This window comes from Lepidothrix coronata, unplaced genomic scaffold, assembly GCF_001604755.1.
Source record: "Lepidothrix coronata isolate B3197 unplaced genomic scaffold, Lepidothrix_coronata-1.0 Scaffold287, whole genome shotgun sequence".
Classification (NCBI taxonomy): domain Eukaryota; kingdom Metazoa; phylum Chordata; class Aves; order Passeriformes; family Pipridae; genus Lepidothrix; species Lepidothrix coronata.
This window is the reverse complement of record NW_016690467.1, coordinates 306,453-318,963: the sequence shown is the minus strand read 5'-3', so window position 1 is coordinate 318,963 and position 12,511 is coordinate 306,453. Positions and strand designations below refer to the sequence as shown.

Here is a 12,511-nt window from a genome sequence, read left to right as displayed (position 1 = left end):
ACCAAACCTTTTTTTTTTTTTTTTTTTTTTTTTTTCATTTTCTTACTCTTTTTTTTAAACTATGTAGCCTCACTCTGGCAATTCTCTTTTCTTTTAATTTCTTACCTGGCTTTCCTTTTACTTACAAGGGAAATCTCGATGCTTTAGGATTTTTTTTTGTTATACATCTTTAACGTTTTCCCATCTTGTACTGCACATTCTCCCTCACTGGGGAGTGAGCAGGATGGTGGTGACCTGATCTCAGTCCTTTAAATATGTGGGACTGCTGGGTCTTGGAAACCACGGACCAGTCTGGCTGTTCCATCCCATAAAGGATCCAGTGGGAATTAAAAGGGCAGAGATGGGTTTTACATTAGGATGGTTTGACTTGGAAACCACGGCTCAAGGTGCAAAGGATCCCAAGGTCTCAAGGCTGGTGGCAACCCCGAGAAATCACCTAATCCACCCAATCCAATCCAAGTTGTTCTTGTTTCCTAGAGAAGCTGTGGCTGCTCCTGGATCCCTGGTAGTGTCCCAGGCCAGGTTGGAGCAACCTGTGCTAGTGGAAGGTGTCCCTGCCCATAGCAGGGGTTGGAATGAGATGGGCTTTAAGGTCTATCCCAACCTAAACCATTCTGGGATTCAGCTGTGTCATTGTTGATGGATTTTTATCCCACCTCTCCAATGTTGGCCTTCCCCCAGGTACTGCTCTTCTTCCTTCTCTGGGAAACTCTGATCACGTGGATGAAAAGTCTTTTTTTTTGGTCTACTGCTTTTTGACTTGTCAGGCATAAAAAAGGGATTATTCCTTCTTGGTTTTGTAGAATCACAGGATTGTTTAGGGTGGAAAAGCCCTCTGAGATCCAGTCCAACCATCCTCCAGCACTGCCAAGGCCACCACTGACCCCTGTCCCCAAGGACCACATCCACAGGGATTTTAAATCCCTGCAGGGATGGGGATCCACCACTGCCCTGGGCAGCTGTGCCAGGGCTGGGCAGCCCTTTCCAGGAAGAAATTTTCCCTAATATCCAACTTAAACCTCTTCTGGTGCAACTTGAGGTTGTTTCCCCTTGTCTTGTCGCATTTTTTTGGGGAGCAGAGCCTGACCCCCCCCCAGCTCCCCCCTCCTGTCAGGGAGTTGCAGAGTCACAAGTTCCCCCACAGCCTTCTCCAGGTTGTGGGAATGTTCTTCTCTGGTCTTGTCCTCTGAAAGCCAGGCAGCCCCAAATCCATCCCAGGGGGTTGTGCTTTTCAACCATCTCATTTTCACTTTCCTTCTTTGAAGTCCTTGCAATTGATGGGGATTGGGGATTTTTTTGGTCAGAGGGGAAACGGTTCAGGAATATTTTTAGTGGAGGGGGACAAAGATGATGAAGGGATGGAGCATCTCTGGGAGCAGGAAAGGCTGAGGGAGCTGGGGCTGTTCAGCCTCCAGAGGAGACACTGAAGGGACCTCATCCATGTCTGGCAATGCCTGCAGGGAGGGGGCAGAGGATGGACCAGGCTCTGCTCATGGTGCCCAGTAATGGCACAGGAGGAACGGGCAGGAACTGATGCCCAGGAAGTTCCACCTGGACGTGAGGAAGAACTTTAACTGTGAGCACTGAACAGAGATCAGAGGGGGTGTGGAGTCTCCTCACTGGAGATATTCCAGACCCATCTGGACACAGTCCTGTGCCATGTGCTCTGGGATGGCCCTGCTGGACCAGTTGACCTGCTGTGGTCCCTCCCAGCCTGACCCATTCTGGAATTCTTTGAAGTTCTGAGTTGTGGGAGGGAGAAAATGAGAAGGGAGCAATTTTTATTGGTTGGTGCATCCAGATGAAGGCAGATCTGATTAAACTGAGGAGCTGGCTTGGAGCTCAGGGAATCTCACCTTCACCTGTGCAAAACCAAGCAGGGATCTCACTGCCCCAGGGTGTGGAGATGCCCTCAGAGCCCAGCACTGGATTCCCATAGTGATTGGGTTAGTGGGGGGAGAAGGGCTGAGGTGGTGGATAACAAACGCAGACTGGGAAGTTCATGAGTTGCCAATTGGAAGGATCACTCTGTAGTTGCTCTCTCTTCCTTTGGGAGGTGGAAGTCAGTGGCAGGTTGGGTGTAGGACAGGGATGGAGTTGGCAGGTTAACCCTGCGGGTTAACGCCGGTGTTTTTGAGTCCATTCCAAGATTCCTCTCCAGAGCCCTTTACTCCTCTTGCTCCTCACTTTGACACTCTCTAACTGATCTCAGAGTGTTGTTAAACCCCCCAACCCCTTCTCTGTGCCACGTGTTCCATGAGTAGATTGATGAAGTAACAACTGGAGCGTCCCGTAAGCCCCTCACATGATCCCGGCGTCTCGTCCTTCCCGTGTTCCCACCTGTTGTCTGTCCCCCCTCGCTGGGAGTCTGCCTTAGATTATCAAATCTCCTCATCTGAAAAGCCTCCACTTGGCTACAGAGAGTCTGTATAAATAATCATATCTTTCTTTTTTTTTTTTCATGGAGACTTTAAGAACAAACCAAAACACGACTCGCTGCCCCCTGAAAAAACTCGGAGTGTGCAAGGACAGACGGTCTCCTGACTTTTTTTTTCCCTGGAGCTGGGATTGATATGTAATTTTAATAGAACACTAGTACAGCCTTGGCATTATTTTAGGAGCAGTTTTAAATTACCCTACATGGATTCCTTTTTCCTGGTGGGATTTTTCAGGATATAAGCAAATAAAGTAATCTTTGGAAGAGATGCTGCGCTCCCGCTCGTAAAAAATCTCGGTACATCATGAAGGAAATGAGCAGTTTTGGCAGAGGGCAAAGAGCCAGGAGAGCTGAAGCTACTGCAGGAGGGGGAGAGATGTGAGGCAGATGCTGTGGAGAAAGTGTGTGGGGAAATCATGGGATGATTCCTCTTTCTTGCATCATGGGAGGCTTAAAAACCGGTGTGGCCGGTGTTAAAATAAGAGGAAACTTGTGAGGTTTGACGGCTCTGCTCGTTGAGGCAACACAGTGGGAGATGACCTGGTGGAGGCTGGATCAGTGTGGGAGATCCAGCAGGGAAGAAAATGGATCCTGGATCAAATTTATGAATGTTAATGGAAAGCTCCCCTCCTGTCTGAACTGTGTTTGCCTTGTGGTGCACTCGAAAAGGAAGGAGATCGTGGAGTCTTCAAGGTTGGAAAGACCTTTGAGGTCATCAAGTCCAACCATCAACCCGACACCACCACCGTGTCCACCACTGAGTCATGTCCCCAAGGGCCACATCCATGTGTTTTTTGGACATTTCCAGGGATGGGGACTCCACCTCTGCCCTGGGCAGCTGTGCCAGGGCTGGACAACCCTTTCCAGGAAGGAATTTTCCACACTATTCCTGATAATATTCCTTTGCTCTGCCGTTGCTGCTGCTCCCGCATCCATCCACGTTCTGGTGGATCGTTGGAGATCACTGCATGACATTCCTTCACTGGGGTTAAATTCCTTAAAAAGTCAGCATGTTTCCATCATTGTTGAAAAGGAAACAAAGGTCTCAGGTTGGTTTTTGTGATCTCACGCTCCCGAATATCCTCAGGGAGCTCCGTGGCCCAGTTGGTGCTCTTGTCCAAACTCTGACAAAGGTTCTGCTTCTGGAATGAGCAGAACTCCTGAAAACACGCAGGAATGAGCTCTGACAGAAATCCAGGAGCAACTTCCACCCTATGGTGAGTCTGTGGAAAACCAGGAACCTTTGAGAGACAGAGACGAGCCTGGAAATGAATATTTACAACTTCAGTGGCTGTGAAAGGAATATTCTGTGGAAAAAGAAGTAGTTTTATGGCTTGTTAGTCTTAGACTGATGCGAGGCACCTGAATCCTGAGCGGTCCTGCTGGATTTACCTTGGGAATTGGCTACTTTTGCTGGAGACCTGGAGCTGGGCATGTTTGCTTGGAAGCTGGTGTAGTTTTTTTAGCAGATGGGGTCTCTGTTTACAAACCTGCTCTTGTCTGGACTTGGATGGGTGTTCAGGAGAATTCCCAAAGTAGTTTTCCTACTTGTTGGCCAAATAATGGGTGAACTGCTAATTCTCCATCCTGATGAGTCCAAAAATCCACTTTGTTCTCTGGTGGGTCTTCACTGAGTCATCTCATGCCCGGGGCTGGGAAGGGCTGGACTGGTGGACTCTTCCTAGTCCAGGGAACTACAGGTTTGCCAAGTGGGAATTTTTTCAACTATGAGTCCCAGCTTGATGGGATAATACAGGAAGAGGGTTTAGGGAAGGAAATACAGCCCTTTTTTATCCCAGGTATATAAAAATACCTTTTTCTACCAGGCAGGAGAAGGGAACCAGTGGAAGATGCATCTGAAGATCTAAAAGGAAGTTTTCTAGGTGTTTGCATAAATATAAATAATTATTTATAGGTAAAGCCCATGTTGAAAAGTTCTTTCTCACTGTGATATCAAGGAATTAAAACCTAACTGTAATTTATTTGGTGTTGGGAAGGGCATTTAATTCCTCCACTGGCTTTTAAGATGAGAATCCATGTGAGCATCTGGTAGAAAGTTGGATCCATGAAAACTGCAGGATTTTGTGGCTTCCATGCCACAGTTTTAACTCCTGTTGCTTTTTACTCCTCTCCAGTGGCAGGGAGGGAAATCCTTGTATTTACTGCGTGGCTCTTGGCATCCCGTGTGAAATGAGCCACTGAACAGCTTTTTTCCATGGAATAGGAGGTTGAGTGAGGAGTGATGGTGTTTATGTGCAGTTTGGTTTTATGGGAAAACCGTTGTCCTGATTTATTGATGGGCTTTGTCTTTTCTCCCCAATATTCCTGCAGAACCAAGTGACGGACACCAACCGGAAGCTGCAGAACGAGGGGAAAGAAGTAAGTGATCCATTCATGGAATCATGGAATGGTTGGGGTTGGAAGGGACCACAAAGACCATCTCCACTATCCCAGGTTGCTCCAAGCCCACTCCAACCTGGCCTTGAATCCTTGTTTCACCCAGGTTTTTCTGTTGGAGGCTGAGCCTTTAAAAATCCCTGTTAGTTCGGGAAGAATCCCCTTGGGAACGAGCAGCCACATCCTGGCTTTGAGAACCCGAAAAGAGCCACTTGGAGAAGGGAGCAGGGAAGAGATGACTAAAATGGGAAGGGGGAAACAACTCTATTGGAATTCCCAGGACGTGCTCCCAGGCTGGTGTGCCGATGGCTTTGGTTTTGCTGCTTCCCGAGTTGAAATTCAGGGAACGTTTCTGCTGGAAGAACCCGGAGCTGCCTGTGCTCCCTCTTCCAGCAGCTCCCTGGGCTCCCTGGTTATCAGAGCAGGCTTTGTGGTCACCCCACAGTTTGGGTGGTCATGGCAAGTGTTTATGGTGTTCAATGGGATTTTTTTCCCCCTTCCTGAAGCTGATAATTGCCATGGAAGAGCTGAAGCAGTGCCGGTTGCAGCAGAGGAACATTTCGGCGACGGTCGATAAACTCACGCTGTGTCTTCCCGGTGAGGAATCTCCAGTTGCTCCTGCCTTGTGTTTGTTTGAATTCCCAAGCTCTTTGCTTTGTGCTCAAGGCTTCTGTTGTTTTCCTTCTCTTTCCAGTGCTGGAGATGTACAGCAAACTGCGGGAGCAGATGAAATCCAAGAGGTAAATCTTGTGTCGGTTTATGGGTGTTTTATTATTATCCAAACAGTCGTTTTGGGGCTGAGTAAATTCAAGAGGTTCCCAGAGCTTCCAAAATCAGCCTTTCCAGGTTGACTCCTCTGATTTTTTGGCTGGTTCTTCTGCTCATCCTCCGGGAATTGGGATGGCTCGGATTTTGTTTTGTGTTAGGTTTTGGAATGAAGTGGATATTCCTTGTTTTTTTGTGGAAGCTCCCTGTTGTTGTGCATGCAATCAATGCATGTTATCAACTAAATTTTATTCTGTGAATGCCATGATGCATAATCTAATATATGACAATTCTAATATAACCTGAGAGATTCCAATGAACGTGGGTGGAAGCCAAACACCTGGAAGCATCAGGACGGTGGAAGTTGGGGAGAAATCTTATTTTGCAGTAGAAATAACTCTTCAGGAGAGTGAACTGAGCTCCAGGGGCTTGGTGTCTCTGAAACCATGAGCTGTAAATCCAGGATTTTCCCCACCCTGCATCTGTTGCATGAAGGATTAAACCCCGGCCTGGGATATTTGCTGGAATCCTGGGGGATGGTTTGTTTAAGCGGCACGGAGCGACTCGGGAGCCCTGGGGGTGGCAAATTGGGCAAAGAGCAGCTGCTGGAAGGAGGGAGGCTGGAAACGTGGCTCCAGCTGGATGCCAGGCAGGGAGAGCAGTGGGATCCCTGGCTGGTGCCTGCCATCCATCATGGGAACAGCACAGAAGGAGCCAGATGTTTGGAACAAGGCGATAACTAATGGGATGAGGGGGTTGTTTTTACACCTCCCCTCCCGCCTCTGCTCCCCCCCGGGGTCCTCGGGCAAACAGATCAGTGGAACTCATGGAAGTTGGGCTGCTTGGAGGAGCTTTAGGAGCTCCCAGAGCTGTTCCCCAAGCTCCTCTCTGTCCCTCAGGATGGCTCAGGGCAGGGCAGGGGGGAGTTTGGCCAAGTGTTTGTAGTGTGTTTATAGGAACAGAGAGGGGCTTCTCCGCTGACAGACGTGGGGTGGGAGCTGGAGCTGAGCACAACCCTGGGAACTCCTGCAGGGAATCCACATGCTGCCCCATTCCCTGCTCTGGAGAGTGTTTCCAAGATCTGCTTCTAAGAATTCCATTCTTTTTTTTTTTTGGTGTTGGTTCATTTTGAAACAAATAGAAGCTGAAAGCCACATTTAAGGAATATCTGAACCCTGGGCTGTTTTTTTTCCCCCCTTCTTTCTTTGTCTGGATTTGGTGGCTTCATCCACCAAATGCAGCACAGCATGTGAAGTATTTTTATTTCTGCACCCAGTGTCACTTATAAATCACTTCAGGATGGGCACCAAGGGGTTGGGTTTTGGGTGCACAGTCTTGGAGGACTCATAGGGTTTGTATTTGGGGTTAATAAACCCTCCCAAGTTTCATTCTCCCAGGGCAAACAGAATGAGTTGGGTGATGTTTTTAAACCAAAACCTGTGGCCACGAGCTGGAGGTGGAGAATGAAGAATGATCTGATCCCAGAGGAGTGACAGGAACCAGCAGAAGAAATGGAGGGAAAGGTTTTCTTCCCCCATTGTCCAGAATTTAAGGAAGGGACAGAAAGAGCTTTTCTCCCACGGCTGAGACACGTGTGGAAAAGGATGGGAAAACCCAAAATCTCTGTCTCCAGAGATTTCCCTCCTGGCTCTGCAGGACTTTGGAGGGATCAAGTCTGTTTTATTTCCTCCTGGGCCACTTCTCGTGTCCATGTGGTCTCCAACAGTAAGAAAGAGAATCATAAAATCCCAGAATGGTTTGGGTTGGAAGGAACCTTAAAGATAATCCAACCTTAAAGATAATCCAACCCCCTGCCATGGGCAGGGACATGTTCCATTATCCCAGGTTGCTCCAAGCTCCATCCAGCCTGGCCTTGGACACTTCCAGGGATCCAGGGGAAGCCACAGCTTCTCTGCCCAACCCTTGGCCTCCCAGCCAGGGATTTCTTCCCAATATCCTGTTTAAATCTCCATTTTTCTGTTGGGAAACCATTCCCCCTTGTCCTATCTCTACAGTTCCTGGTGCAGATTCCCTCTCTGGCTTCCTTGTGGGCTTGAGATGCTTCATGAGAACGTTCATGGATTCCATGGGAGCTCTTCATCCTGCTTGGAGCTGAGAAACCCCTGCAGAGCTGTTCTCTCAAGCAGAGCCTGGGTCTTTCCAGGAAAAAAAAAAACACAAACAAAAAGCCACCTCTGACCCTGTTTATCAAAATCCTGCTCCCCCCACTCGGGGAGTGCTCCTGGGATTCAGAGCTGGGAAAGAAATGTCCCCCTCTGGGAGGCTGCTCAGAGGTGTCAGGGGATGTGACCTGGGCCCAAACAACGCCCTAAAATATATAAAACCCACCCCAACGTGTGTTTATTCCTCTGGATGAATTCCTGGCTTTCCCTGCACTCCCAAATTTCTCTCCAGAGAGTTTTGATTTTTAGTTCAAGTGGTTTTTCACTCCTTTCCCAGTGTAAACACCAGTTGGGTTATGGGGTTAATCCGTTTGACTTCTGCTTTTGGGAGCAGGACGGGCCACTCTGGTTGGAATAACTCCCTTGTGGAGCTGCCTGGGGTTCAAGCAGGAATTATTTTGGGTGGGAATTTGAGTGGCAGGTTGTTTTCACTGGTGCCAATCTGTTTCTTCTGGCTGAACACTGTTTCTCCCCCCAAAATTCAAGGTGTGAGTGGTGGGTTCTGGTGAACAGGATTCACTCTGGGTGGAATCAGCTAAAATTGCCTTATTTCACCCTTGAGGTGGCTGACTTGGGGCTGGTCTTAAATATATTTTATGTATTTTATATTTATTTTCCACTTGTTGATGCTTCCTAAATGGTTCCCTGGTCATTTTGTGTTGCCTTTGATCAGATTTTTGGTCAGAACAGGAGGAGGACCTTGAATCTTATATCTCCATTCAGGGCGGTTCCATATTCCAGTAAAAAGGAAAATCCTGTGGATTCCCACTTTCCAAAGTGGAACAGATGGGTGGGAATTTGAGAAAAATTAATTTCTCAGGCAAATTTTCCATTTAGCATCACGTGTCAGGCTCTGAAATTTGCTTTTCTGCAGAAAGGGAGGGTAAAATTTAAGGCCGTTGGGCATGATTGAAATACAAAGGAATTCAGGGAAAGAAACATTGGGAATCTTACATTCCTAAATTTATAAGTTACACTCATTTTAAAGAAGGGAAATGAGTTATTTTGAACATTGTGAAGGTCACACACCCAGTGGTACAACAGCAATTCCTGGAGAGGCAGGAGCGTGGTGGAAAATATACCTGTTGAACACCTGATGTGGGATTTGGATCCATATTTGCCTGCCCTTCTCTATCTAAATAAAAAATACCTTGGGTGGAAATACTTTTAATGGTGTTTAGGAGGATTAGAATGGTTGGGAGGAAGGTGGGATCAGACCCCTGGTATCCAGAGGGAAAGAGCTGAGCTCTCATGTGGATTCCCATTGGTCTTCCCAACCCCACGACAAGTGTCTGTGTTGGTCCAGATCTGTTGGATATGGATGTGTTGGACACTGGGTTATCAGTCTATAGGATTTTATGGGATATTCCCATCTCCATGATTTTGTCACCTCGCTGTCGGGGGTTGCCAACCTGGGCTAGTGGGAGATGTCTCTGCCCATGGCAGAGGTTGGAGCTGGATCATCTTTAAGGTCCCTTCCAACCCAAACCATGCCCTGATTCTGTGGTTCCAAAAATTCTGAGTTATATTGACTTATTTAAGTTAATGCACCTTTTTTGGGGGGGAAACAGGATGGAAGTGGCTCCCCATGTCCCTTCCTTGTTCTCCTCAGGCACTACCCTGCCCTGAAGACCCTGGAGCACCTGGAATGTGTCCCAGCCCATGGCAGGGGTTGGAACTGGATCATCTTTAAGATCCATTCCAATCCAAAGCATGCCATGATTCTGTGGTTCCAGAGCTGGAATTCTTAGTTATATTAACTAATTTAAGTTAATGCACCTTTTTTGGGGGGGAAACAGGATGGAAGTGGCTCCACACATCCCTTCCTTGCTCTCCTCAGGCACTACCCTGCCCTGAAGACCCTGGAGCACCTGGAATGTGTCCCAGCCCATGGCAGGGGTTGGAACTGGATCATCTTTAAGATCCATTCCAACCCAAAGCATGCCATGATTCTGTGGTTCCAGAGCTGGAATTCTTAGTTATATTAACTAATTTAAGTTAATGCACCTTTTTTGAGGGAAAGTGGGGTGGAAGTGGCTCCACACATCCCTTCCTTGCTCTCCCCAGGCACTACCCTGCCCTGAAGACCCTGGAGCACCTGGAGCACACGTACCTGCCCCAGGTGAGCCACTACCGCTTCTGCAAGATCATGGTGGATAACATCCCAAAGCTGCGGGAGGAGATCAAGGAGGTGTCCATGTCAGACCTCAAGGATTTCCTGGAGAGCATCCGGAAGCATTCGGACAAGATTGGAGAGACGGCCATGAAACAGGTAGGGCTGGTTTGTGTGCACACACTCCAGGGGCTTTTTGGGAGGGGGATGGTGGTTCAGTCATCTCAAAGTTCTGCTTTTCCGCTCCCAAGGCAGTAAATTGAATTTTGGAGTCATTTTGCCGTGGTTCTTCCTTCTGTGGTTGCTCCTGGATTTTTTTTATCCTGAGTTTTTTGTGCTGTTGCAAAGGGATGATCCAGTTTCCTCGTTGTCTTCTCCCACCTGGATTTTGCTGTAGGTTCTTAGTAACCTGGAATCTGGGAGGTGCAGTTGGTGTTTGAAACTCATATTTTCCACTTAGCATTTGTTCTGCTGTGCCTGGTTGGAACTGGAAGAGCTGGAGACACCAGTGCTGATTTCCCAGTTTGGAGTAAAGCAGTAGGAGTTTAAGCACTGAATTTAATTTATTTTGCATCTTAAACTGATTTTTAAACGCTGGGTAAACTTGGATTGGGGCTGGATTGCCTTTGCCCAGCGCTTGGTGCCCGTAAAAGATGAACCTGATGAATTGAACATCCCCGTGTGGATGTTAAATCAGAATTGCCTCTTCCCACTCCTATTTAATATTCTAGATTTGAGTTTCAGCACAGTTTATCTTGTCACAGCGAGAGAGCAAAGCTCCCAGTGGCTCTTAAAAAGAACTTTGCTGCTTTGATGAAATTCAAATCCGCTGGCAGTGAAATGTTACCTCGTATGAGCAGTAAAACACTTCCTCTGATAGTGATGGATGGCTGGGATGTGTTGATTTATGGGAAGGACTCTTGCCATAATTTTTCACGAGATGATAAGGTGGTGCTGTTTATGGTTAGAGGTTCAATTTTCTGTCTTATAAACCCCATCCTGGAGGATTTCTATTAATTGATTTAATTTCCCGTTTTCCCCATGCCTTGTTGTCTTCTCAGCTGCTTTCTGGTATTTTGGGAAAGCAAACCAAGCCTTATATTGTGTCATAGAGGTGTGGGGAGATGCCACTTGGCATCTGAGACTTTCAGCAAACCTTTTTATTCAAACCAAACCCGTCTTTCTGAACGTGCAGAAAAACACACCATGACCTGGATGTGGTTTGGTGGAGCCACAAGTGTTCCACAAGTGGCTGGGGGGCTCCAGGTGTTGGATTTACCCAGAATTGTTTATAAAACTGCTCTGTTTTTGTTCATTTTGTGGCAGGCAGAGCGTTTTTGGAAGGTTCTTGGTTCAGTGATCTTGGTTGGTTTCGGTGATCTCGGTTGGGTTTGATGATCTTGGTTGGGTTTGATGATCTCGGCTGGGTTTGATGATCTCGGTTGGGTTTGATGATCTCGGTTGGGTTTGATGATCTCGGTTGGGTTTGATGATCTCGGTTGGGTTTGATGATCTTGGAGGTCTTTCCCAACATAAATGATTCTATGATTGCTGGCTGGGAAGGAATAGGAGATTCATTTGTTTGATGATCAGTCAACACAGCAAATATACTCTTTAAATAAATAAATACATTTAAGTTCTCTTAAGGATATTTAGTAATTTTAGACACATGTAAGGGTGCAGATGTTGTGTTGTCTTCTAGTTTCCCATTTCATGCTCATGGTTCTGGGAGAGACATTTCAACCTCCTGGCCCCTGGTGGCTTTGATGGGTGAGATCTTCAAGTCCACCCGTGTTTATATGGCTATTCAGGGGACCAATTTAAAAAAAAAAGATTCCATAATTCCCAATGCCTTTTTTTGGTTTCTTCTGCCCAGAGTTGCTTCTGTAGCTTTGTGTTTCCATCTCTTCCGCATCCATGATCCGCTTCTTCTCGTTCTTCCCGTCCCTCCTGCTCCAGGGGACAGCTCACGCTCTGCCTGGAGCTCTGTTGATTCTCCATCTCTTGCTCCAAAGGAATCTTGTGGGTTGTCCTGGTGTTTTCCTCACCTCTTCTGACCCTTCCTCCTCCTCACGTTTGCCTCCTGCAAACCAGGAGAGGCACTGGGCGATTTGGTGGGAAGTGGCTGCTCCTGCTCTGCCCAGATACAGGAACTGGGAGCAGGGACTGAAACCAGCTGGAAATAAAGGGGAGGGAAAGTTGGTTCTTCATCCTGTGGCTGATAGACCTGTGGGACAACTCGTGCATGGTTTTCAGGGAATCATGGAATGGTTTGGGTTGGAAGGGAACTTAAAGCCCATCCAGTTCCACCCCCTGCCATGGGCAGGGACACCTTCCACTATCCCAGGTTGCTCCAACCTGGCCTTGGACACTTCCAGGGATTCAGGGGCAGCCACAACTTCTCTGGGCAACCTGTGCCAGGGCCTCCCCACCCTCCCAGCCAGGAATTCCTTCCCAATATCCCATCTATCCCTGCCCTCTGTCTGAAGCCATTCCCCTTGTCCTGTCCCTCCATCCCTTGTCCCAAGTCCCTCTCCAGCCCTTTGTCTTTAATTTGCCTACAGATGACACAGGGAATTTTACATTTTCAGTCTCCCCCAAATCCCTCTTTTCTGT

The 12,511-nt window shown here is 47.6% G+C and overlaps 1 protein-coding gene across 1 annotated transcript in view; it reads left to right on the top strand.

Annotated features, from left to right (window-relative positions):
• EXOC6B (exocyst complex component 6B) overlaps positions 1-12,511 on the top strand; it is a 345,342-nt gene that overhangs the window by 55,051 nt on the left and 277,780 nt on the right. The window contains exons 3-6 of the mRNA XM_017836875.1: positions 4,769-4,816; positions 5,341-5,431; positions 5,529-5,574; positions 9,850-10,054. Of these exons, the coding sequence (XP_017692364.1) occupies positions 4,769-4,816; positions 5,341-5,431; positions 5,529-5,574; positions 9,850-10,054 (390 nt within the window). The remainder of the gene's footprint in view (positions 1-4,768; positions 4,817-5,340; positions 5,432-5,528; positions 5,575-9,849; positions 10,055-12,511) is intronic.